The sequence below is a fragment of the Mus musculus genome, chromosome 18 (assembly GCF_000001635.26).
Source record: "Mus musculus strain C57BL/6J chromosome 18, GRCm38.p6 C57BL/6J".
NCBI lineage: Eukaryota > Metazoa > Chordata > Mammalia > Rodentia > Muridae > Mus > Mus musculus.
Window position 1 is genome coordinate 77,788,073 of NC_000084.6, and position 23,371 is coordinate 77,811,443.

The following is a 23,371-nucleotide window of genomic DNA, read 5'->3' on the forward strand; positions in this document are numbered from 1 at the left end:
AATATTGAGAGTTGATAATGTGTTAGGCTGTGAAATGGGTGTGTGTGTGTTTGTGTGTGTGTGTGTGTGTGTGTGTATTAAGGTCTGTGCAGAGCAGATGGCAAATTGACTAGAAAAATATCACACACACACCCCTTTTCACAAAGGGCAGAGAGTATCCACAATATACAAAAGAGAGAGAAACAGATGTGCTAAACCTTATCCATCTCTTAGAATGTCATGATTAAGGCTCGGATGATTGAAACTACACGGGGAAGAATTCTCAAGTTCTCAGGGATGATGAGTGGATGATAGTGCCCGTGTCTGTGAACGGGCTGAGGTGGCGGAGGCTCCCGGCACACCACTGAGTACAGACTTCCAAGACCTTTCTGTTTGTTTGCTTTTTTTTTTTTGGTTTGTTTTTTGAGACAGTTTCTCTGTATAGCCCTGGCTGTCTTGGAACTCACTTTGTAGACCAGGCTGGTTTCGAACTCAGAAATCTGCCTGCCTCTGCTTCCCGAGTGCTGGGATTAAAGGTGTGCACCACCACCGCCTGGCTTCCAAGATCTTTCTGGCAAACAGCTGGACTCAATACTTTGAGAACCTTAGCGACATTTATTTCTTTGATCTGCAGTTCCTTTATTAGTAATTCTTTAAAAACCCTTATATAAAAGATGTTCACCACAGTAGTATTTCCCAAATAAAGAGATGTTGGGTACTCACGTGGCTGGAAATCATACAAGAATTTGAACGTTACTGAAAAGTTTTGGAAGGAAGATTTTGGTTTTCAGTGAACTCAGAAGGTAGAAATTCAAAGCTGCAAAGTGGCACACAGTGAACAGCAGGTCTGTCTTCCTTCTGCGCCACTTGACCCCAGAGAGAGTGGAAGGGAGGGCCACTCAAAATGTAGCTTTACTCTTTGACCTCCCTGCAGAAAGAGTGACGTGTTTTGTGTCTTCCTTTTCTCCCATTTAGAAGTATATTTGGTTTCATCATTTTTTCTCTTTCATACACAGGATTTCTCTGTATGGATATACTACAATATATTGAACTATTTCCCCACAGATAGATACATTTTAAAATTTCCCCCAAATAGCTATTCTACTATAAGCAACTGTATACTTGTTGCTGATCGACCTGGGGCTAATTATAATTGATGTTAATTCCGTTCTCCTGTGAGGGGTTGTGAACAAGGAGTGAGTCAGCCCTCAGGTGATTTCCTGTCAACCTGCTTCCCACCTTAATTTATAAAATAAATGCTAGAGCTGGTGATTGGGCGGAGAAAGAGGGGAAGGTGGAGCTGAAGGTTTAGGGAGAAAAGGAGAGAGAGAGAGAGAGAGGATGACAGAGGAGGAGGAGGGGGATGAAGGAGGAGGAAGAGGGAGGGGAAGGAAGAGGGTGGGGGGAGGAGAAATGAAAGTGGATCAGAAGCACCTGGCCTGGAGAAGCTGCAAGTTCTAGGGGTCTCTCATATGGGGAAGATGGTAGCATAGTGGCAGGTCTGGCCATTCTAGGCGCACAGAATGTATTCATATTAATTGAGTTGTATTTTCATTGCCCGGGCTTATCTGGGTTGGAGATTTACCACAACATTTTTTTTTCTTTTTTTCCCCTCTTTTTTTAGCCATTCAGATTTAAGTTAGGATGGAGGACAGTGTTCAATTTGATTGGCAAGAATGTTGGACTGGGTGTTAGGTCTATCTTATACCATATAACTTACAAAATGGTAATAGTTGCGCTCCATTGTTATTTTGAGAGAAAGTCTTTCTTTAATTAGACAGAAGGGGTGACATATCGCAGGATTTCCCCTGTCCAATCACATTAGGGCAGTGGGAGCCTGCTGATTGGACGGAAGAGAGGCAGGCAGAGGAGTTGCGCAGACAGAGAGAGAGGTCTCAGGAGAAGAGAGAGCCAGGATGGAGGTGTTATAAGAAGGTTAGAATAACTGGGTTAAAGCTTTATCATCATCATTTGGCTCTGAGATTATTGTATTGGCATCTTGTAAATCATGTTATTATTGATGCATAAATCTGATTGGCTAATTAAGCATTAAGAGTATTGATTTTACCTGGTAGTTAGGTGTTGAGATGGCTAACTAGGGGTGCGTGGGGCCTGAAAGCGAGAGGAACTCAGGGACCCGTCTGAGAGATGGCCTGGTGGGAGCCATGTGGCCTCGCAGGGCTGATGAGTTGGCGGCTGAGAGACCGGTTGGTGGCTGAGAGACGGAGCAAGTGAGATCTCCTGGCGCAGAGGCTAGCTCTAGATATTTCCTACAACATATACCTCTTCCACTTTGTGTATGCGAGAGTGTGTTTAGAATCCGTAGTCCTTTAACATGTGTCTGTACAGTGAAAAGGCAGGCACACTTTGTATTTGATGACACAGTCACGTGTCCCTTTAAAGGGATTTTCAGTTTTCACAGGTAGAAAGCAACATCGTATGGTATCAATTTTTTTTTTTTTTTTTTTTTTTTTTTTGGTTAGGAAAAAGAATGTACTTTCTAACTTCAGAAGTCTTTGTGAAATAGTGTTAAGTTAAAAAAGAAAAACTTGAAATTTTGTATGCAATTTGAACTTAGTCATGAAATGCCTATTATTGAAAGAGATTGTGCCATAATATTCATAGTAGCTATGATGAATGATCTGGTTCTACTGTGGCATAACTTCTGGAGTGGTATTTAACTTTGTTGGCCAAAATATACCAAGTTTCTCATTGACCCATAGATACAGCACACACTTAACTTGTCTTTTTTTTTTTTTTTAGATCTATTTATTATATGTAAGTACACTGTAGCTGTCTTCAGACACTCCAGAAGAGGGCATCAGATCTCATTACAGATGGTTGTGAGCCACCATGTGGTTGCTGGGATTTGAACTCTGGACCTTCGGAAGAGCAGTCGGGTGCTCTTACCCACTGAGCCATCTCTCCAGCCCTTAACTTGCCTTCTTAACAGAGTACTTGCGGGGGTGATGCATTTTAAAACATCTGAGTGGGCTGGAGAGGGGGCTTAGTGCTTAAGAGGGAGTGTTGCTTGCTCTTTCTTCCAGAGGACAGAATTGCATCCAGCATCTATGTGGTTTCCTGTGACTTCCGCTCCAGGGGATCCTATACCTTTGTCTGGTCTCCATGAGTATCCGCCACACATTTACATACATACAAATAAAAATCAGTATTTTTTATTTTTTATTATTTTTTAAAGATTTATTTATTTATATTTATTTATGTATATGAGTACACTGTAGCTGTCTTCAGACACACCAGAAGATCCCATTACGGATGGTTGTGAGCCACCATGTGGGTGATGGGATTTGAACTCAGGACCTCTGGAAGAGCAGTCAGTGCTCTTAACCACTGAGCCATCTCTCCAGCCCAGTATTTTTTTTTAAAAAGATTTATTTATTTATTTTATGTATGTGAGTACACTGTAACTGTACAGATAGTTGTGAGCATTCATGTGGTTGTTGGTCACTTCTGCTCACTCTGGTCGGCCCGGCTGGTTCCAACCCAAAGATTTATTTATTTTCCCTTTTTTTTTTTTTTGAGACAGGGTTTCTCTGTGTAGCCCTGGCTGTCCTGAAACTCACTTTGTAGACCTAGACCAGGCTGGTCTCGAACTCAGAAATCCGCCTGCCTCTGCCTCCCGAGTGCTGGGATTAAAGGCGTGCACCACCACCACCCGGCTTGATTTATTTATTATTATACATAAGTACACTATAGCTGACTTCATACACACTAGAAGAGGGCGTCGGTCGGATCTCATTACAGGTGGTTGTGAGCCACCACATGGTTGCTGGGATTTAAACTCAGGACCTTTAGAAGAGCAGCAGTCAGTGCTCTCATCTGCTGAGCCATCTCTCCATCCCCCAAATCAGCATTTTTTAAGATCCACAGAACACTCCCACAGGATAACTGTGGGTCAAGCGCTTTTTTGCCGAACATGAAGACATGAGTTGGCAAAGACAGAGACACCAGTTGTCCTCTGTCAGCCACACATGAAGTGGCATACATGAGTCCTCACCGTTACCAAACACACACAGGGCAGAGAAATAAGTAAATAGACAAGCAGATGTAATAAACAACTGTAACAAAAAACACATTGAATAATTTTCTGGCAGTCTTAAAAACCACGTTCAATTTTCAATTGCACCACTAGGGGGTGGAAGAGAGCTAAAAGTCAGAGACCTTAGAGGCCTGTGTCAGAAAACCTAGTGCACTGTAGCATGAGGGCCTTGTTGAGATTGATTTAAAAGTAATATACACATTATAATTATAATATACAATTAAAACATAAGCCAGGAATGGTGGTGCACTCCTTCAATCTCAGCACTTGAGAGGCAGAGGCAGAGGCAGGCAGATCTCTGTGGGTTTGAGGTCAGCTTGGTTTACATAGTGAGTTCCAGGACAGCCAGAGTTACATAGTGAGATTCTATCTTGAAAAAACAAACAAACAAACAAACAAACAAAACTAGAAAAAAAATTTAAATACAGATAATGAGAATTGTAAGTAAGATATTGTCCAGGGTTGGAGAGATGGCTCAGCGGTTAAGAGCACTGACTGTTCTTCCAGATGTCCTGAGTTCAATTCTCAGCAACCACATGGTGGCTCACAACCATCTGTAATGGGATCTGATGCCCTCATCTGGTGTGTCTGAAGATAGCTACAGTGTACTCATATACATAAAATACACAAATAATTTAAAAATGCATTAAGATATTTGTCACAGACTTCCTCATGACTGTGGTGGCACATGCCCATAGTTCCAGCAACTTTGGAGACTGAGGCAGGAGAGTGGCTAATTCAAGATCTGTCTGGGCTACAGAGTGAGTTCAAGGCTGTCATGGGTAACTTAGTAAGGTCCTGTCTTAAATATAAGCAAGCAAGCAAGCAACAAAAACTTTCCACAAACAACACTGGGACAGGGGACCTGGATTAAATGTCCAGTTGAAGAGAGGAGAAGAGAGGAGAGGAGAGGAGAGGAGAGGAGAGGAGAGGAGAGGAGAGGAGAGGGGAGGGGAGGGGAGGGGAGGGGAGGGGAGATGAGGGAATGGGAAGGGAGAGAGAGAAAATGAAAAGACTGTGTCTTCAGGGCTCTGGCTTCCTGTAGCCCTCAGTGTCACTCGTACTCGTAGTCCACCCACATCTGCAGATGTAGCCAGGCTTCTCTGCCTTGAGTCTAACCTCACTGGTTTTTTTTTTTTTTTTTTTTAATTATATATATTTTACGTGTATGGGTGCTTTGCAGGCTTGTATGTCTGTGCACCACCTGCATGGCCTTGTTAGGAAAAACATACTAAGTGGGTGTCAGATTCCTTGGCTCTGGAGTTAGGGATTGCTGTTAGCTGCCATGCTGGGAATTGAACCCAAGTCCTCTGGAAAATCAGCCAGTGGCCCTAACCTCAGTGAAGAACCGGGTTGGTGAATGCATGTCCTTGGAGAGTAACAGGGCTGGGTGCTCTCGCGAATCCCTGTCGTTACAGATGATATAGGGCTCGGGAGTAGAGTTACTGAGCAGAAATCTTGTGAGCTCTTCTACTCATTCCACGATTGTCACGTGCTGTGCCGGGATCTAACTAGAATCTGCTGCACAGGTGAATGCTTGCTTTGGCATAACGGAGAACTAGCTCGATGCCAGTCTTGGCAACTTAACTTTCATTTTCTTCCCTATGAACACTTCTTACCCAGAAAGACACTGGCCCTGTTAGGAAGGACAGACTTCTAGCTTTGGTCTCTCCATCCCCTACATAACTGTGAATCTGAGCAATCTTTCAGCTATCTTGAGTTTCCGGCTGGACACTGGGCACATAGAACAAGTACTTTGTCTATTTCCAAACAAGAAGGAGTTTGATGCGCCCTGGAGTCCTATTTGGTTTGTCTGCTTATTAGGAAAGACCTCACACTGTAGCCCAGGCTGGGCTTAAACTCAGTCTTCTGTCTCAGCTTCCTCAGTACTGGGATTACAGGTGTGAGTCTCCGGTTTTCTCTCTGAAAAGAGTTGAAGCTCACAAGAGAGGGAGCAGAAAGCAGCCTGGCTTCTACTGCTAGGTGAGACAGGTGGTGAAGAAACCTTAACTGAGTTCAGATTAAGATATGCAAAGTTAAAAGGAAACATGGATAACGCATTTGAATTGGCATTTTAGACTAAAGCCTGCAATCCCCTCCGGGGCGGTGTGTGCACTCCATTCCTTGTAGCGATAGCAGCATAGGCGAAGGCATCTCCTAGGGTTTCTACTGATTCACAGTCTGAATTTCTAGGTCGGGAGGGCTTGATGGGAAGAGTCCAGTGGGCAGCCGAAGGGAGAAGGACCGGTTCTCTCAGTCGTTCAGACGTCCGGCAGGCTGTGGTTTGGACTGGCCACCGCCCTCCGCAGAGCTGCTGGACCGGCCGCGCCCTAGGGTCAGGGCGGGTGGCCCTCTGCAGGTGCGCGAAGCGGGCAAGCGGGCGGGCAGGCAGGCGGGGCGCGGGGCGGCGCAATCGGGCGTGGTTTAGGACCCGGGGCGGCTTCCCGGGGTGACAGTGGAACTCCAAAGTTGCGCTGGACCTTGGCCCTGACAGTCTGAGCTCTCGGCGCGATCCGGCCGTCCTCCCGCTGTCCTCCCGCTGTCCGCCGTCCTCAGCCGCCTTCCGTCCTCCGCTCCCAGCCCTGCGCTCACAACCCAGCGCCGGCATGACGGGCTCGCTGTTCAAGGGGAACTTCTGGGTAAGTCAGCGCGGCGCGGGGCGTCCCGGAGCGCACGCCGGAGCGAGCCCTGGGGCTGCCCCTCTCTGTCCCGAGAGTCCGCTCCCCGGAGCGCGCGCTCCCCGAAACACCTGGGCCCTGACGTCACCCGGCGTTCTCACGCTTGAAAACCGAAGCCCAAAAGGAGGCGCATTCCAGCCCGCGGGTGCCCCGAAGCCCTGGGAGAAACGGGATGGGGCGTGTGAGCAGTCGCTCTGGGGTTCTCGGCCCGAGCTTCACCCTGCCTGGCAGCCCCGCTTTCTGATTTCCCTCGCAGCCCACAGAGAACCCCAGGGAGGCCAGCGCGCGCGTGAGACCCGAGAACTGGTGCTGTCATAGCGGTGCGGGTCCTAGGTGGCAGGTCTTCTCTCACCTTTTACTTAGACATCCTTTTCGCACGCATTCCCATTACCCTACGACTACCCACCCTCCAAGGGACCATTTCCGCCTGAATTCGGAGGTAACACCTTCCTTTAAGACAGGGCAAGGAGCTGTCCACCTGAGAGTTGACCCACAGCGATAGAGGGGCTCAGCCTTTTTCTAGGACTCTGCTTGTTTCCCGGTTTAGCTTCAGAGCTGCCCACCACACCAATCTCCTGCCGTGAACCCAGTGGCAGTTAGAGCCTATCACCTCCCATTCGCTTGAGGTTTTGAGATCCTTCTGAGTCACTGACCATAAGGCGAAGGGCCGGGGTAGCATTACAGCAGGGTTAGTAACCTTACACTTGGTCCTCCTCGGAGACCTGGGAAATCTTGACACTTTTTACACTGTGGGGAAAAAAAAGGACAGACCTTTATGCAGTTCATAGTAGAGTGATTATTTTTTTGGGCTAACGATGGAGGTACAGAGACTTCAGATGATAGATAGTATGTGCGCACCATCCGGGGCGTGCCCGTTCTGGAACAGGCTCAATCAAAAGTGTCAAGGAAAAGACTGATGTGCCCTTCGGCTCTGGACATCTTAGCCTGAGTTTAGTTAAGAGCCCAGGACCCGTCTCCATCAGTCTCAGCACTCAGCAATAGGGGCTAGGCTTTCTTTCCTTCCCTCCAACTCTCCTTAAAAACCCCAGAGCCAGAAGTGTTGGTTACTCACACCTGAAATCCCAGCGTTGGCGAAGCTGAGCCATTGGCAGCCCCAGCTGTCCCACCTACTCTCTGGCAGGAGTGGTCAAGAGGAGGGGCAGAGTGGAGTTGAGTTGAGAGTCCTGTGGTAAAGGTCTTAGGAGCACCGGACCGCGGCCGCTGCTGCTGGTGTTGAGTTTTTGCTCTACTTTTCAAAAGTTACCTGAGATCCCGGAAACTGCAAGCGCCCTGTCCAGCTCCACAGTTCCAGCAGTTGTTCGATTCAAATAACGAGAAGGACCGCATTGTTTATTGTGCAGATTATTAGGTTCTTTAACTGCCTTCCCCACATTACTCCACCATGCCTCCCAGTCGCCCTCGGAGGGAACTGACTCACCATGATATTTTACCGATGGGGAAACTGGCAGGGAGTGAAGCAACATTCTCAAAGCCCTGGAGCTGACGAATCGTGGCCCAGAGCTCTGCATGAACTCAAGGCTCACCCAAGTGTCTCCAAGAGGGTGGCATGGAGCGAGCACACCCCAGTGAACGTCCCAATTGCTCTTTCCCAGTGCCTGCAGTGGGCGTGGGGCGTGTTGGGCCATCCTGTGGCTGTTTGCTGGAGTCTCCTTCCTGCTTCAGCTGGACCAGGAGGTCCTGAAGGGCAGACACGATTTTCCCACCAGCTGGGTCCTTAGCACCAGCTATGGCACGCGGATTGTGGATCCCTAGGTCCAGGTGGATAAGACAGGGGCAGGAGTGAAGATGCAGGACCTGGGAGAAAAGGGGCAGAGGGAGCTAGCTGTTGGAGAAGAACGGCTGCTCACCTTTAAGTAGCCATGCTCTCAGGGAGTAGGAGTCTTTTCACTGAGTTGATGCTGGTGACAGTGACAGGGAGGGATGAGAACATTGTGACTGGATGAAGAAAAAAAAATGTTGAAAGCATCAGCAGGCACTGGTTTCCCAGGTTTAATAAACTCGTAGGAAATACTTTCTGTATGGGAAGTGCTCTGGTAGGCCTGGCTTTTGCTGGGGTTAACCCTGTTGCAATCTTCCCTAGAATCCGAACATCTCCTGAGGAAGGGGAATCGAAAGGGGAGATTTTGACCTTAGGTGCTTGACCTTAAGAATACAGAAGAGGGCTGGCTGAGGCAGCAGAGTCTGAGGCAGGAGGATTAAGCGTTCAAGCCAGGTTGGGATATATAGCTGGACTCTGTCTCAAAACCTAAAACAAAGACTGTACTGGGTTTCGGGTGGGGTCTGGGGATGGGGAAGAGTTAGCAGGTGTTATGGAAACTGGACCAGGGAAGCCTATTCTGGGGTGGAGACCATGGAGTGGGAAAAGATGCAGATAGAGAAACTACAGAGATAAGAGCCAGTCCCAGGCCAGGGAAGTCAACGGAGGGTCACCAGCAGAAGGAAGGAGAGGGGCCTCAAGCTGGCTTCAGAAGGGGAACTGGAGATGAGTGGGCGTGTCCTGAAATAGGAAGTCAGCAGGAGGAAATGCCAAGTGGAGGCAGGAGGAGGGAGAAGTGACTGTCAACACTGTTTAGTCAGGTGCTGCACCTGCAGAGGCAGGTTAAGTACAAAGCTCCCCTCTGCCCCAGGCCTCACCCCAAGCTCCAGGCTAGGCTGATGGGTATGAGGACTTCCTGCCAGAGGAGGGTCCCCCCCCCCCCCCGCAACCCCCAGGGGAAAGCAAAGGGTGTCAGCTAGTAGAGTTTGGAAGCATTCTGATATCTTCACCATTGCAAACATATCGCCGAGTACTTTAATGTCAGCTGGGCAACAGCTTCCGGCTGGTGGGGATGGCTCTGTTCCATTGGAAAGGGTGTCCTGGGGAGACTGAATGGAACAGCATGAAGCACAAGAGTGTCTGTCCTCTGCCGTCAGTGGGGCCTCTGAGGCGAATGTGCCTTCACTGGTTTGGTGGCTTTGTCCAGGGTGCTTAAGGCCCTCAAACTTCTGTTTTTCTATGGATGAGACAATGTTACTCTCTTCCCTAAGATTAAATTACAGAGCTGAATATGGTGATCGGTACCTTATACTTGTTAGCTGTTGTTACTATCGTCGGCACAGGTGACAAAGGAAGTTAGGACGGTAAACTCGGGAGGAAGGATAAAGAGGTTAAGTGTAAGAGGAATCCCCGAGAGGCGGGGTAGGGTGGCTCAGTGGTAAAAGCACCTCCTGTGAAGCCGGAGGATCTGAACTCAGTATCCCGGATCCGCGTGATAGAAGAACAGAACCAATGCCCACAAGGTGACATCTGACCTCTACATATGTCCTGTGGCATGCTTGCCCTGTCTCCAAGGGGAAAAATAGTTAAAGACAAGAAGCACTTGCTGGAAGTGGTGGTGCATACCTTTAATCCCAGCACTCTGGAGGCAGAGGCAGGCAGATCTCTGAGCTCCAGGACAGCCTGGTCTACAGGAGTGAGCTCCAGGACAGCCTGGTCTACAGGAGTGAGCTCCAGGACAGCCTGGTCTACAGGAGTGAGCTCCAGGACAGCCTGGTCTACAGGAGTGAGCTCCAGGACAGCCTGGTCTACAGGAGTGAGCTCCAGGACAGCCTGGTCTACAGGAGTGAGCTCCAGGACAGCCTGGTCTACAGGAGTGAGCTCCAGGACAGCCTGGTCTACAGGAGTGAGCTCCAGGACAGCCAGGGCCACACAGAGAAACCCTGTCTTAAAAAACTGGGGTGAGGGTGGAGGGAGGGGAGGAAGCAACAGCGGTAGTACTGGATGAATGCCTGCATTTAGGAAGGAGGAGGGGAACAGGGTCCAATGGAGACAGCCAGGCGAGAGCCATCACAGGCTTCAGAGGGGAGCATCCTGACGCTGAGAGGCTTATGCCTGAATGAAGTACTGGTTCTGAAAATGTAGCCAACACACTCTGAACGAATCTGACTAAAATATTTATTTAAAGAAACCCTTTGAGCTGGTGAGATAGGGCAGGGGGTACAGGCACCTGCCATCAGGCCTCATGACCTGAGTTTGATCTCTGAATCCCATGGTTGTCCTCTGTTTGCCACATGTGTACCGTGGCATGCCTGCATGCACCACCCCCCCAATAAAATAAGTGTAGAATGCAAAATAAATAACGAAATAAGAGAAACTTTTGGTAGACCTAGTTTTCAAGGAACTAGTATTTCAAAGTATAATATATATATATTAAAAGATTTTATTTATTTTATATAGATGAGTACACTGTAGCTGTCTTCAGACACACCAGGAGGGGGTATCAGATCCTATTACGGATGGTTGTGAGCTACCATGTGGTTGCTGGGAATTGAACTCAGGACCTCTGGAAGAGCAGTCGGTGCTCTTAACCGCTGAGCCCTCTCTCCAGCCCCTTAGAAGTATATTGTAAGACTTATTTTATGCATATGAGTGTCCTCCCTGCATGTATGTATAAGCACTTCGTGCATGCAGTTCCCTGGGAGGTGCGAAGAGGATGTTGGACCCTCTGCAACTGGAATTACGGATCGTTGTGAGTGCTGGGAACTGAGCAAAGGCTGAAAAGCTGAGACGGATCCCTAGGACCCTAATCAAAATAGTTTTAAAAATAGGAAGTCAGCCACGGTGATGCCTGCCTATAATCGCGGCGGATAGGAGACTGAGGCAGGAGGACTGCTTTGAGTTTCAATTCATGTCTAGGCTATATTATTAATTCTGACTCATTTTGAGCCACAGAACGAGATCTAAGAAACACCACGAAACTGCAGAGGATGGACCCTGATGGAGTTTGCCTTACTATCAGTGCATACTCTTCCATATTCGTGCCTTCTCGTGGTTAGTTGGCCAGGCAGTGCTATGAGATTTAACCTGGTTAATCTTGATGGTTCTCACCAGAACGAGACAGTAATCAGGGATGTGGTTTCCAGAGCTCTCGGGGAATAGCTGAGCCTCAGTGAGAGAGAGTCTTCGGCATACTTGAGAGACGATGCCCTTCTTGAGAGACCAGCTGTGGGCGCACTCAGACAAAAGTGCCTTTCAGCTGTGGGTGCGCACAGGCGGCTGTAAAACCAGTTCCAGGAGAGTCAGGTGGAAGCAACGCCCTTCCACCCCAGGGGATTTCCAGGAGCCTCATTTGAGCATGAAGAGTCCAGTCTGGGCCTGAACGGCTTTCCTGGGCCCAAGGCTTCCCAGTCGCTGTGAGCGCCCTACCTTTGCCAGACGCAGGGCCACTCACTCTACCTGGAAATTGTCCCGAGGAAGCTTTGGGAACTTCCTAATTAGCTCATTACCCAGCTGTTAGCCCACAGCTGTTCTTCTGCTTCATGCCGCGTCTGGCTTTCTCAAAATTGTGTGTATACACCCTTTTCTCCTTTCCTTCCTTCCTTCCCTTTTTTTTTTTTTTTTTTTAAACGTGGAGGGTAAAAAGCTATCCCACCCACTGCTGACTCTCTGTGGTATTTTGCATAACATTTATGGTATTTCCCTAATTTGTTGTTATTTTTGAGCAAGGGTCTCAAATTACAATCCTGCCTTAGCGTTCCTGAGTTCTAGAATTACCAGAGCATACCTCGGCACCAACTCTAATTATTTTTTTTTTTTAAAGTTTTTATTTTTTTTGCCTGTGTTAACGTTTTTAGCCAGCCTGTGCAGATCTTGGCTGTCAGACCTGGGATCTGAGGACCTGAGGGGATGGGGCGGACTACAGTCTGATGCTGGAGACAACCTTGCTTCAGTTCCAGTGTGTCTTTATTTACAGGGGTGCAACAAAGCAAGAATGATCCCAGGAAGGTTGTTTAAGTTCAGGAAAACATGATCAGCAAAACACGTAAATAAACGTCAGTAAGAACATGCTAAATATTAACAGAGCAGTCCTTCCCCAGAATGGTGGTTTTTTTTTTAGATTTAGTTATTATATGTAAGCACACTGTAGCTGTCTTCAGACACCCCAGAAGAGGTCATCAGATCTCATTATGGATAGTTGTGAGCCACCATGTGGTTGCTGGCATTTGAACTCAGCAGTCAGTGCTCTTAACCCCTGAGCCATCTCTCCAGCCCTCCCAGAACATTCTTAGGACAGACCAATTGAAACACAATTGCATGGATGTACGAGAGATCATATCTGGGAAAGCCCAAAAGCAAGGCAGAGAACATATCCAGATTCAGGGTACACGGACCAGACTGGGGTCTACAGCTATGATCTGACATCCACCAAGAATAAATGTGTCTTATGAATGTACATGTTTGTCACAGGAGATATGAGATCACATCCAAGAACAGTCCAGGGAAGTAAAAGCCCCTGAGGTAAAAGGTCATCTGCCCCTCCCCCAGAGCCTCTCCCACAGTTCCCCAAGGAATTGCCCATCATGCATCATTCTTTTGACCGTGTTTTGACAGCCTGCATGTCATGTGTGTATATGTACTGTGTGCATGCTTGGTACCCACAGAGGTCAGAAGAGGGCATTGAAAGGGCTGGGACTGCAGTTACAGATGGTTTGAGTGCCATGGGGGTCTTGTAGCCGCTGCCAGGGCAGCAAGTGGCCTTAACCCCTGAGCTGCCCCTCCAGTTCCAGCTCTGAGTTGTAAATATTCTCTCTTGGGTCTGGTGCTTAGAGAGACTGAGAGAGCTGTGAGAGACTGTGTCTCTTTTGTTTTCTTTGCTTAAGGCAAAGGCCAGGAGAGTCATTGGCAAGTGATTACTCTCTTTTTTTTTTTTCCAGAGCAGCTAGAAAAATAATTTTTAAAAATGCTTGTCAAAATTCCTTATTTTCAAAAAACAAAAAACAAAAACAAAAAGCCGGGTGTGGTGGCGTACGCCTTTAATCCCAGCACTTGGGAGGCAGAGGCAGGTGGATTTCTGAGTTCGAGGCCAGCCTGGTCTACAAAATGAGTTCTGGGACAGCCAGGGCTACAGAGAAACTCTGTCTCGAAACTCCCCTCCCCCCAAAAAAAACCAAAAACAATTCCTTATTTTATCTTAAAAATTTAGTAAGGGCTGAAGGGATGGCTCAGCGGTTAAGAGCACTGACTGTTCTTCTGAAGGTCCTGAGTTCAAGTCCCAGCAACCACATGGTGACTCACAACCATCTGTAAGAAGACCTGATTCCCTATTCTGGTGTCTGAAGACAGCTACTTACATGTAACCAATAAAATAAATCTTAAAAAAAATTTAGTAAGTATGGTACGATACCTATCTTTTAGGGGTAAAAAAAGAAAACCAAACCAGGGCTGGAGAGATGGCTCAGTTAAGAGCACTGGCTGCTCTTCCAGAGGTCCTGAGTTCAATTCCCAGCACCCACATGGTGGCTTACAACCATCTATAATGGGATCCGATGCCCTCTTCTGGCATGCAGGTGCACATGCAGGTAGGGCACACACACACACACACACACACACACACACACACAACAAATCTTTAACAAAAAACCAAACCAAACCAAAAAATAAAACTTAAGAAATCCATAAGACAAATCTAGAAGGCAGAGAGAGGAGGGTTTTGCCTGATAAAAGTGAACACTTTACAAACAAGCACAGTGTCACAGCACACGCTCTGAAAGATCGAAATACTTCCTTATAAAGTAGAAACTGCTTTTCTCATACATCCCGACTCTAAGCCCCGTAGTCTTTCCTCACCATACTTAAACTCTTAGCTCTTTCTTTGGGTAGTTACTCCCTTCCCACCTTCCTCCAGCCTCCCCTCCTCCCTCTCCCTCCCTCTCCTCCCTCAGGTGGAACCTTGCTGTGTTGTCCAGGTTGGTCTCAATCTCTTGGGAGTAAAGAGACAAGAGACGCTCCTTCCTCAGCCCCCTGAGTGCTGGGTCTGTAGATGTGCACTGCTGTGCTCAGACTGTATGTACCTTTTAACGATTTTTAACTCATTTCCATTTGATATATACTGGTGTCTCGCTTGTATGTGTGTCTGTCTGTACTGTGCGTCGTGCAGTGCCTGAGGAGGCCAAAAGAGCAGGTCAGAGCCTCAGGAGTTACAGGCGGTTGTCAGCTGCAGTATGAGCGCTGGGAACAGAAAGAGCCCTGTTTCTCCTGAGGAGCAGGGAGTGCTTTTAGCCTCTGAGTGATCTCGCCTTGATGGAGCTACTGAAAGCATTATCTATTGATTATGGCTACAACATAGGCCTTGGCTCTCTTCTCTCACCTTCTTACTTCCCTATGAAACTATGCTGCTACTTAAAGTTCCAGAAATCTGTAATCTTTCCTTCACGTACATTCTTCATCATTTTGTACCATTTCGTGTTATGTGTATATTTCCAGCACTCAGGAGGCAGAGGAAGGCAGTTGGATCTCTGTGAGTTTGAGGCCAGCCTATTAGCAAGTTCCAGACCAGCCACAACTACATTGTCTCAGAGAGAGAGAAAGAGAGAGAGAGAGAGAGAGAGAGAGAGAGAGAGAGAGAGAGAGAATATGAATCACCACCGCTGCCTGAGTTCTCAGGCTGTAAGAGGGTTGTTTATTGAGAGCTATATGTACACCGCCATCTCCTCTTTGTTCTCGATTTTCCTGGCCATTCTCATTGTTATTTTTTTCCTTATTCATGATTGTCTGGAGCCCACCACATCCTTTTCCTTTTAAATGCTCCATTATACGAAGTACTTAAAAAAAAATCTTTCTAAGCCAGGTGTGGCACACACACCCATAATCTCAAAACTTGGGAAATTGAGCCATGAGGCTCTTGAATTCCAGGCCAGTTTGGGCTACACAGTGAGACTGTGTTCCAAAAGAAGCACACAAAGACCCTTCTCCTCACATCTTTCTGTGGAGACCTTGCCTCCCCAGGAGCCCTTGGTCCCCGTTTCCAGCCAGGCCCCGGGCCTGCTGTTTGCCAACCCTGGGCTTCTGTTCCTGTCCAGACCTCAAGTCACCCAGAGAGCTCCTAAGGCATAAACCAGTCATGTTGTTCTTTATGGCAGTTTTTCCAGTGGCCTCTCACCACAAACACTGCCTCTTGGAACATGTCACCTGCCATCGTCCACACCGCAGCTTCCGGGTCACTTGTCAGATGAGGAACTCTTTCCCCCAGCCCTGTCACCTGTCCTCACGGGAGCCCTGTGTGTTCCTCTCAGTAAGGTAGACTCATGTAATTATAGCCACTGTGCATACATGGTTCAGTGTTTCAATTAAAGTATCATAACTTAATCTCATATACTGCTGTCTTTTTCTCCTAATAACGAGCAGTGGGCTACATTCCCCAGCCCCTAATAACTATTTAAAACGATTTCTTGTTTTGACAGGTGTGTCATTTCCGGAGCTTTCTATAATAAATAACATTAAGACCCACAAGGCATTTCAAGTTTGTATTTGATGATGTCTAACTCTGGAAACACAAGGTCAGATAGGATAATTTTTTTTCTCTCTCTCCACGGTGATAACTTCATGCCTTTTCTTCCTGAGCCCCCAACTCCCTGCTACACTCTCACTCTGCCGATCTCCCATCCTTTTGATGTGGCAAGGTGATGCTGTTATTTACGAATGTGTTGAGCTGACTTCATACCTATCCTGGGATACATGCAGCCCTGGGCCACAGATCAGATATGTTTGCTTGAGTCTACTCCATTAAGAAACTGGACACCCGGGGGCTGGAGAGATGGCTCAGCAGTTAAGAGCACTGACTGCTTTTCCGAAGGTCTTGAGTTCAAATTCCAGCAACCACATGGTAGCTCACAACCATCTGTAATGAGATCTAATGCCCTCTTCTGGTACATCTGAAGACAGCTACAGTATATTTAGATATAATAATAATAAATAAATCTTTAAAAAAAAAAAGATCACTGACTGCTCTTCCAAAGGTCCTGAGTTCAAATCCCAGCAACCACATGGTGGTTCACAACCATCCGTAATGATATCTGATGTCCTCTTCTGGCGCCTTTGAAGACAGCTATGGTGTACTTACATATAATAAATAAGTCTTTAAAAAAAAAAAAGAAACTGGACACCAGCCAGAGACATCTCATTCACTTTCTGTATTAATAGGATGAGGCTCCTCTAAGAAACAGGGAACTTCACACAGACAGCAGTGGTTAGATAAGGGCCATGCTATCTCTCCCTTCACTGCTTCCTAACTGGCTAAGCTGGGCCCACATCCCTACGTGGCTATGGCTGCAGCGCCTAGTCCAGTGCCTCACAAGTGAGCCGGTGCTGTTTGCTGAGCAAAGAAACAGGTGACAGTGTCACAGCAACTCCTTCTTCTCCCCCCTTGCCAGGGCCTGGCCTGGTCTCTGGGATCTGAACATCACAGAGGTCCTCCTTTAGTCACAGCTTCCCTTTTTTGGGTTTTCCATTACTTATGATGAGATATAGTTGAAATATATTAAATGGAAAATTCCAGAAGTAGGCAGTCCACTTTTTATTATTTTATTTTTTAAAGATTTATTTATTATATTGTAGCTGTCTTTAGACACCCCAGAAGAAGGAATCAGATCTTATTACGGATGGTTGTGAGCCACCATGTGGTTGCTGGGATTTGAACTCAGGACCTTTGAAAGAACAGTCACTGCTCTTAACCGCTGAGCCATCTCTCCAGCCCCTGGCAATCTACTTTCTTTTTTTCTTTTTTGATTTATTTATTTATTATATACACTGCAGCTGTCCTCAGATACTCCAGAAGAGGGCATCAGATCTCATTACGGATGGTTGTGAGCCACCATGTGGCTGCTGGGATTTGAACTCGGGACCTTCAGAAGAGCAGTTGGTGCTCTTAACCACTGAGACATCTCACCAGCCCTGGCAATCAACCTTTTAAGTTGAACACCATTCTGAGCAAGGATGGACTCTCAGGCCTTCTCCCTGTGTTCAGCCCCTTAGATGAATCATCCCTTGGTACGGGGTATCTTCTTTTAACAAATAGGTTCTACTCTATTTGTTAAAATAGCTTTGGAGCACATGATTGTAATGTTGGTACCAACATAGAAAAGAGAAGTCCCGTTTCCTTTAATTGAAAGTGAAAGCAAGCCAGGTGGTGGTGGTGTATGCCTTTAATCCCAGCACTTGGGAAGCAGAGGCAGGCGGATTTCTGAGTTCAAGGCCAGCCTGGTCTACAGAGTGAGTTCCAGGGCAGCCAGGGCTACACAGAGAAACCCTGTCTCGAAAAAAACTAAAAGGGAAAAGAAAAAAAAGAAAGAAAGAAAGAAAGAAAGAAAGAAAGAAAGAAAGAAAGAAAGAAAGAAAGAAAGTGAAAGCAAAATAAGGTATTTATGGATAGATCACTTACACATAAAAATATACATTTAAATTAATTTTAAGTGTGTGCGTGTGTGTGTGTGTGTGAGAGAGAGAGAGAGAGAGAGAGAGAGAGAGAGAGAGCCATGAGTGCACATATACTCAGAGGTCAGAGGCATCTGATTCCCCATCCCCCTGGAGCTGGTTTTATAGGCAGTTATGAGCTGCCCAACATGGGTGCCAGGGACCAAATTCAGGTCATGTATAATAAGAGCAGCATCGACTATTGATCCATCGAGCCCTATCTTAAGGCCCTCCTATAGCTTTTTATCACAGTATAGATTGCTATGATTATTGTTTTTTTTATTTTATTTTGGAGATAGGAAAAATAAAATATTCTGTAAGTTAAAAGGAAATCCAAAACCCTTTTTAAGTGCACCCCGAGAAACGTAGTGGTGGAGTGATGGGCTCCTTGCCAGCTCACGGCAAGGTTCTAATGGAGGAAGGCAGCCACTTGAATGCCTTTAACCGAGGACTGGTTCTTCTCTGCAGTGAAGGCCGTCATCTTCCCCTGCCTGCGCATCTTCAGGAGAGGCACATAGAGTGATAGGGAGGAAGGCTGGAGGGAGGGCTGCCTCGCCAGCCAGATCAACTGAATCAGCACAGGAGATAAGTGGCCTGACAGATGTTGAAGCCAGATTGCTCCCAAATCTGTCGCGTGCAGCATGATGTTATTTTAGTAATCTACCATTCCAGGAAGCTCCCCGGAAAGAATAGTCTTTCGAACTGGGGAAAGCAGCAGGGTCAGGACTAAGGTGAGAGGCACTGGGCTTGGGATAAAGCTTAAAGAGGTGCAAAAAAGCATTATCAATAATTCTATTTTTTGTAAATAAATAATAAAAGATAAATATTATAAATAATTTCTTAACATAGAAAGTAGTTCATGATAAACAGCAATGGCAGCGAAAATGTCTAACTGGCACTCGTCTCCACCAATCAGAGTCACTCGTCTGAGAGACTGGCATTCGTCTCCACCAATCGGAGTCATTTGTGTGCTCTGAAGCTGGGAGTCATGTGATTCGGAAGGTAGCAGGGGTTGTTGGGCCGTACCTTGGAGCAGAGGCTCATTTCTTTTCCCCACCCACCTCCTAATCCTGATTTAAAAGTGATCTCCCTAATTCTCAAAAGAGAACAGGAGGGAATTGTTTGAACATGGAAAAATGTCTGACCTCACTCATAAACTTCAAATTTAAAAATTCAAATTAAAACAGAAGTAGTGTGGTGGCTTATACCGCAGTCCCTGCATTCCAGAGGCTGAGGAAGGAGGATCTGCGAGAGTTCATAGCCAACCTGGGCTACACCGGGAGGCCAGGTCATCTTCAGTTAGAGTTGAAAGCTGCCTCAGAGAAACAGAAATAGAGGTAGATGGCTCAGCAAATAACGCACTTGCTGCCAAGCCAGTGACCTGAGTTTGGTCTGTAGGATCCGTGCGGTGGAAGGAGACATTGACTCCTGAAAGCTGTCCTCTGTACACAGGCTGTGACACAGTGTACCACTGTCTATGAATAAATGAAATTTAAAAACAACAAGGGAAGTCAAAGTATAGCCAGATCTTTTTCAAAAGACCCCCAGCAGTTCACCCGACTGGGGATTGATAGGTGAAAATGGTAACTCTACTATGGATGGATTTTTCCCTACCAAATTCAGGAAGTTAGGAAACCATTTCACTGCCAGCACCTCCTGTGTGAGAAGGTGTCGGTCACTGCTGCTAGCCAGGCGAGTTTAGGAAAGGATTTGGCTGGATGGATTAGGAAAACTCCACTCAGGCAAGTGTGTACATTGTGATACTATTTGTCTCAACAAAAAGCTTGGGATAATCTGGGAGGGAACAGCCAAGTGCAACTGGGCTGGCGGCTCTTGTCAGTAATTCCAGTTGAGGTGTGGGTTGACAGCTAGCCTGAGCTACATAGCATGGCTTTGCCATTAAAAAGGAGGAGGAGGAGGAGGAGGAGGAGGAGGAGGAGGAGGAGGAAGAGGAAGAAGAAGAGGAAGAGGAAGAGGAGGAAGAGGAGGAAGAGGAGGAAGAGGAGGAAGAGGAGGAGAAGAAAGAAAGAAAGAAAGAAAGAAAGAAAGAAAGAAAGAAAGAAAGAAAGAAAGAAAGAAAGGAAGGAAGGAAGGTAGGTAGGTATTGGAGATTTAGCTCAGTGTCAGAGTGCTTGCCTAGCAAGCACAAGGCCCTGGGGGGAAAGGGGGAAGGGGAAGAGGGAAGGGGATAGGAAAGAAAGACAGAGAGACAGACAGACAGGCAAAACTGTGTGACAAGGTGTCCAGCTGATGGCAGAGGATAAGAAATTGCACCCATGCTTGCCTGTCATCATAAAAAGAACAAAAATGTCATAAAGAGCCACTGGAGGAAGCTTTTTTGTTCTCAAGTATTTCTTATTCAAAACCATCTCACTTAGTGGGATCCAAACTGTGTTTCCTCTTCCTCCTCAACCTTACCCCTCACACCCATGCTTTACATGCTGGGCTCCAAATTTCAAATTTTCTAAGCAAAATAATCAGCTAGATCCCTGCTTTTTTTTTCTCCTCCTCCCTAGAACATTCCTTCTCAAGGTTTCCAGAATGTCCTCTGCTGTGTGCCTTATGCCTCAGCCCTGACCAGGCTGGATTCCTGTTTATCTTCTAAACAGGGTTTCCTGTAGCTCAGACCAACCCTCAACTCCCTGTGTAGCCAAGGATAGCTTAAATGGCATGTGCCACTGTGTGGGTTGGATCTATGTATTCATGTCCCTGATTGCCCAAGGTTCTGGAGTGTTGAGTGGCCACAGGCTTTGGCTCTGTATGGCCATACCATTGCTGATCCCCCTGGGGCTGGTAATACAACTTCTCTGAGTCTGTGTTTGTGTCACAGTATTCGAATGATTCCAATCAAGATGGGGTCAAACTCTACCTTTACGGAGTATCTGTTGAGAATACCTCTTTGGTGCTACATGTGATTCCAGATTGCGCAGTCTTGTATTCTAGTATGTGAGACCCCTAGTAGCTAAATGAATACACTATGTAATTAAGATGTTTGGTGGTTACAGTGAGGGAACTACATAGAGTGTATGAATTTCCTGTCTCTGCTTTAACAACTTTGCAGAGACTTACTGGCTTAACACAACACAAACTTACTCAGTCTCCCTCCCACCCTCTTCCTCTCCTCCCTTCTTCCCTCGCCTCTTCCTCTTCTTTCCTTCTATGCTTGGGGGCAAGAGGCTCAAATTTAGGGATTCATAATTGCTAAGGTGTACTTCTGATGTGCATGTCCATCCCCTCTCACAGTTCACACATTTCCCGAGTCTAAAATCGGCATGTTTCAAGACTGTGTTGCTGGGAGAAGCCGGGGCTTAGTTAGGGCCTTTGCCATGCTCTGGACCAGTGGTTCTCAAACCTGTGGGTTGTGACCCCCATAGGGGTTACATATCCGATCTCCTGCATATTTGGTATTTGTATTACAATTCATAACAGTAGAACATTACCGCTATGAAGTATCAACTATATAATTTTATGTTTGGGGGTCACCACAACATGGGGAACAGCATTAGGACGGCTGAGAACCGCTGCTGCAGGCTGCTTGCAGGACTTGGATCATGGACACTTTCATGTTAAAAGTTAATTAATTAATTTGTGTGCATAGCTGTATGGTGTATGAGTGTGTGTAGGTACATGTATTGGTGTGTGCTGGTGTGGAGGTCACAGGTTGAGGGTGAAGTGTCTTCTGTCACTCTCAACTCTATCTATTTATATCTACATTTCACTGTGTGTGTGTGTGTGTGTGTGTGTGTGTTTGAGACACAGGGTCTCTGTCTCTCATAGAACATGATGGAGCTCACTCACTGGCTAGACTGATTGGCTGGCAAACCCCAGTCTTAGGATTATAGGTAAGCTCAGCTTTTCTTGGGTATGCTAGGGGTGAACTCAGTGTGAGGCCTGGGTAACAGTATGAGACGTTGACTCAAAAAACTGAAATCAGGGGCTGGTGAGATGGCTCAGTGGTTAAGAGCACTGACTACTCTTCTGAAGGTTCTGAGTTCAAATCCCAGCAACCACATGGTGGCTCACAACCCTCTGTAACAAGATCTAACGCCCTCTTCCGAAGTGTCTGAAGACAGCTACAGTGTACTCACATATAATAAATAAATAAATCTTAAAAAAAAAAACAAAAACTGAAAGCAAACAAAAATCAACCCAAGCCCCCCAGAAATCCCATTACCTTGTTCTTAAGGTTCCCTATAATTACATTGGGTTTACAAGAAAAGTTTAGAATAATCTTATGGGGCTGGAAAAATGGCTCAGAGGTTAAGAGCACTGACTGCTCTTCCAGAGGTCCTGAGTTCAATTCCCAGCAACTACATGGTGGTTCACAACCAATACCCTCTTCTGGTGTGTCTGACAGTGTACTCACATACATAAAGTAAATAAATCTTTTAAAAAAAGAGAATGCTCTTACATCTCAAGGTCCTCAGTTTAATCATAATTGCAAAATCCGCCTCACCTATCTGGTTGTTAAGTCATTATGGAGATTAGCACTTCTTTTCTCAGGGTAGGTGTACCTTTTTGCCTGCCACAGGGAGCAACTGGTGGAGACTTACGGATATGTATTGGTGACAGTCTGATGGTAGGGGATGTCCCTGAGAAAGTGACAGGTGGCAGAGAGTGAAGGATGAAAGGGAGCCCTGTGGAGGGCTGAGGATGGGGAGGGAGGATGGGGAGGGCTGGAAGTGACTGCTGCTTTCACAGGAAGCAGGCCAAAGTGTTGCCATTTCAGAAAGTCTAATTTCCTAAACCGATCAAGACACTGACGCCTCGTTTCTAGTAAAGCTACGGCATTCCATTAAGTCATTTCCAACAGTTTAGTTAATTAATTAATTAATTAATTAATAATTATTTTGGTCGCGCTAGCCTGGGCTGGCACCTAACGTTCTATGTGGCTTTAGTTGCCCAGTGCTGGATTTCAGGTATGTCCCATACCCACCCGACATTTTCAGCAGGTTTTAATGATAATGGGATTTTGTGAGTGCGGTTACTCATGCCTGTAATTCCAGCAGGATCGATGGCTTTCTGTAAGTTTGCTGCCAGCCTGATATACATAGAAAGCTGTAGGCCAGACAGACTACTTAATGGACTCTGTCTAAAAAACAGAACAAAACAAAACAAAAGCACCAAAAAATTGAGTTTTATTTAAAAAAAATTTTCCCATGTGTCCCCACTGTAACCTTGAGTCTCAGTCTCTCTCTCTCTCTCTCTCTCTCTCTCTCTCTCTCTCTCTCTCTCTCTTTCTGAGACATGGTTTCTCTATATAGCCCTGGCTTTCCTGAAACTCACTCTGTAGACCAGGCTGGCCTCAGAAATCCGCCTGCCTCTGACTCCCAAGCACTGGGATTAAAGGTATGTGCCGCCACTGCCCAGCTACAATCTTGATTTTTAACACTATTCTTTAGTGGA

At 46.5% G+C, this 23,371-nt stretch overlaps 1 protein-coding gene and 1 long non-coding RNA gene across 2 annotated transcripts in view; one reads left to right on the plus strand and one right to left on the minus strand.

Annotated features, from left to right (window-relative positions):
* Nucleotides 1–5,186: 5,186 nt before the first annotated feature.
* Nucleotides 5,187–8,318, minus strand: F830208F22Rik (RIKEN cDNA F830208F22 gene). Its single transcript, NR_152167.1, has 3 exons — nt 7,790–8,318; nt 7,328–7,464; nt 5,187–6,875 (listed from the first exon to the last, which is right to left on the minus strand). It is a non-coding gene; the product is annotated as an RIKEN cDNA F830208F22 gene (long non-coding RNA).
* The window catches only part of Pstpip2 (proline-serine-threonine phosphatase-interacting protein 2), a gene marked incomplete at its 3' end in the record, with an annotated part of 88,330 nt that continues 71,436 nt past the window's right edge, over nt 6,478–23,371 (plus strand). Inside the window, 1 exon segment of the mRNA NM_013831.4 lies at nt 6,478–6,678. Coding sequence (NP_038859.3) covers nt 6,646–6,678 — 33 coding nt within the window. The 5' untranslated portion in view covers nt 6,478–6,645.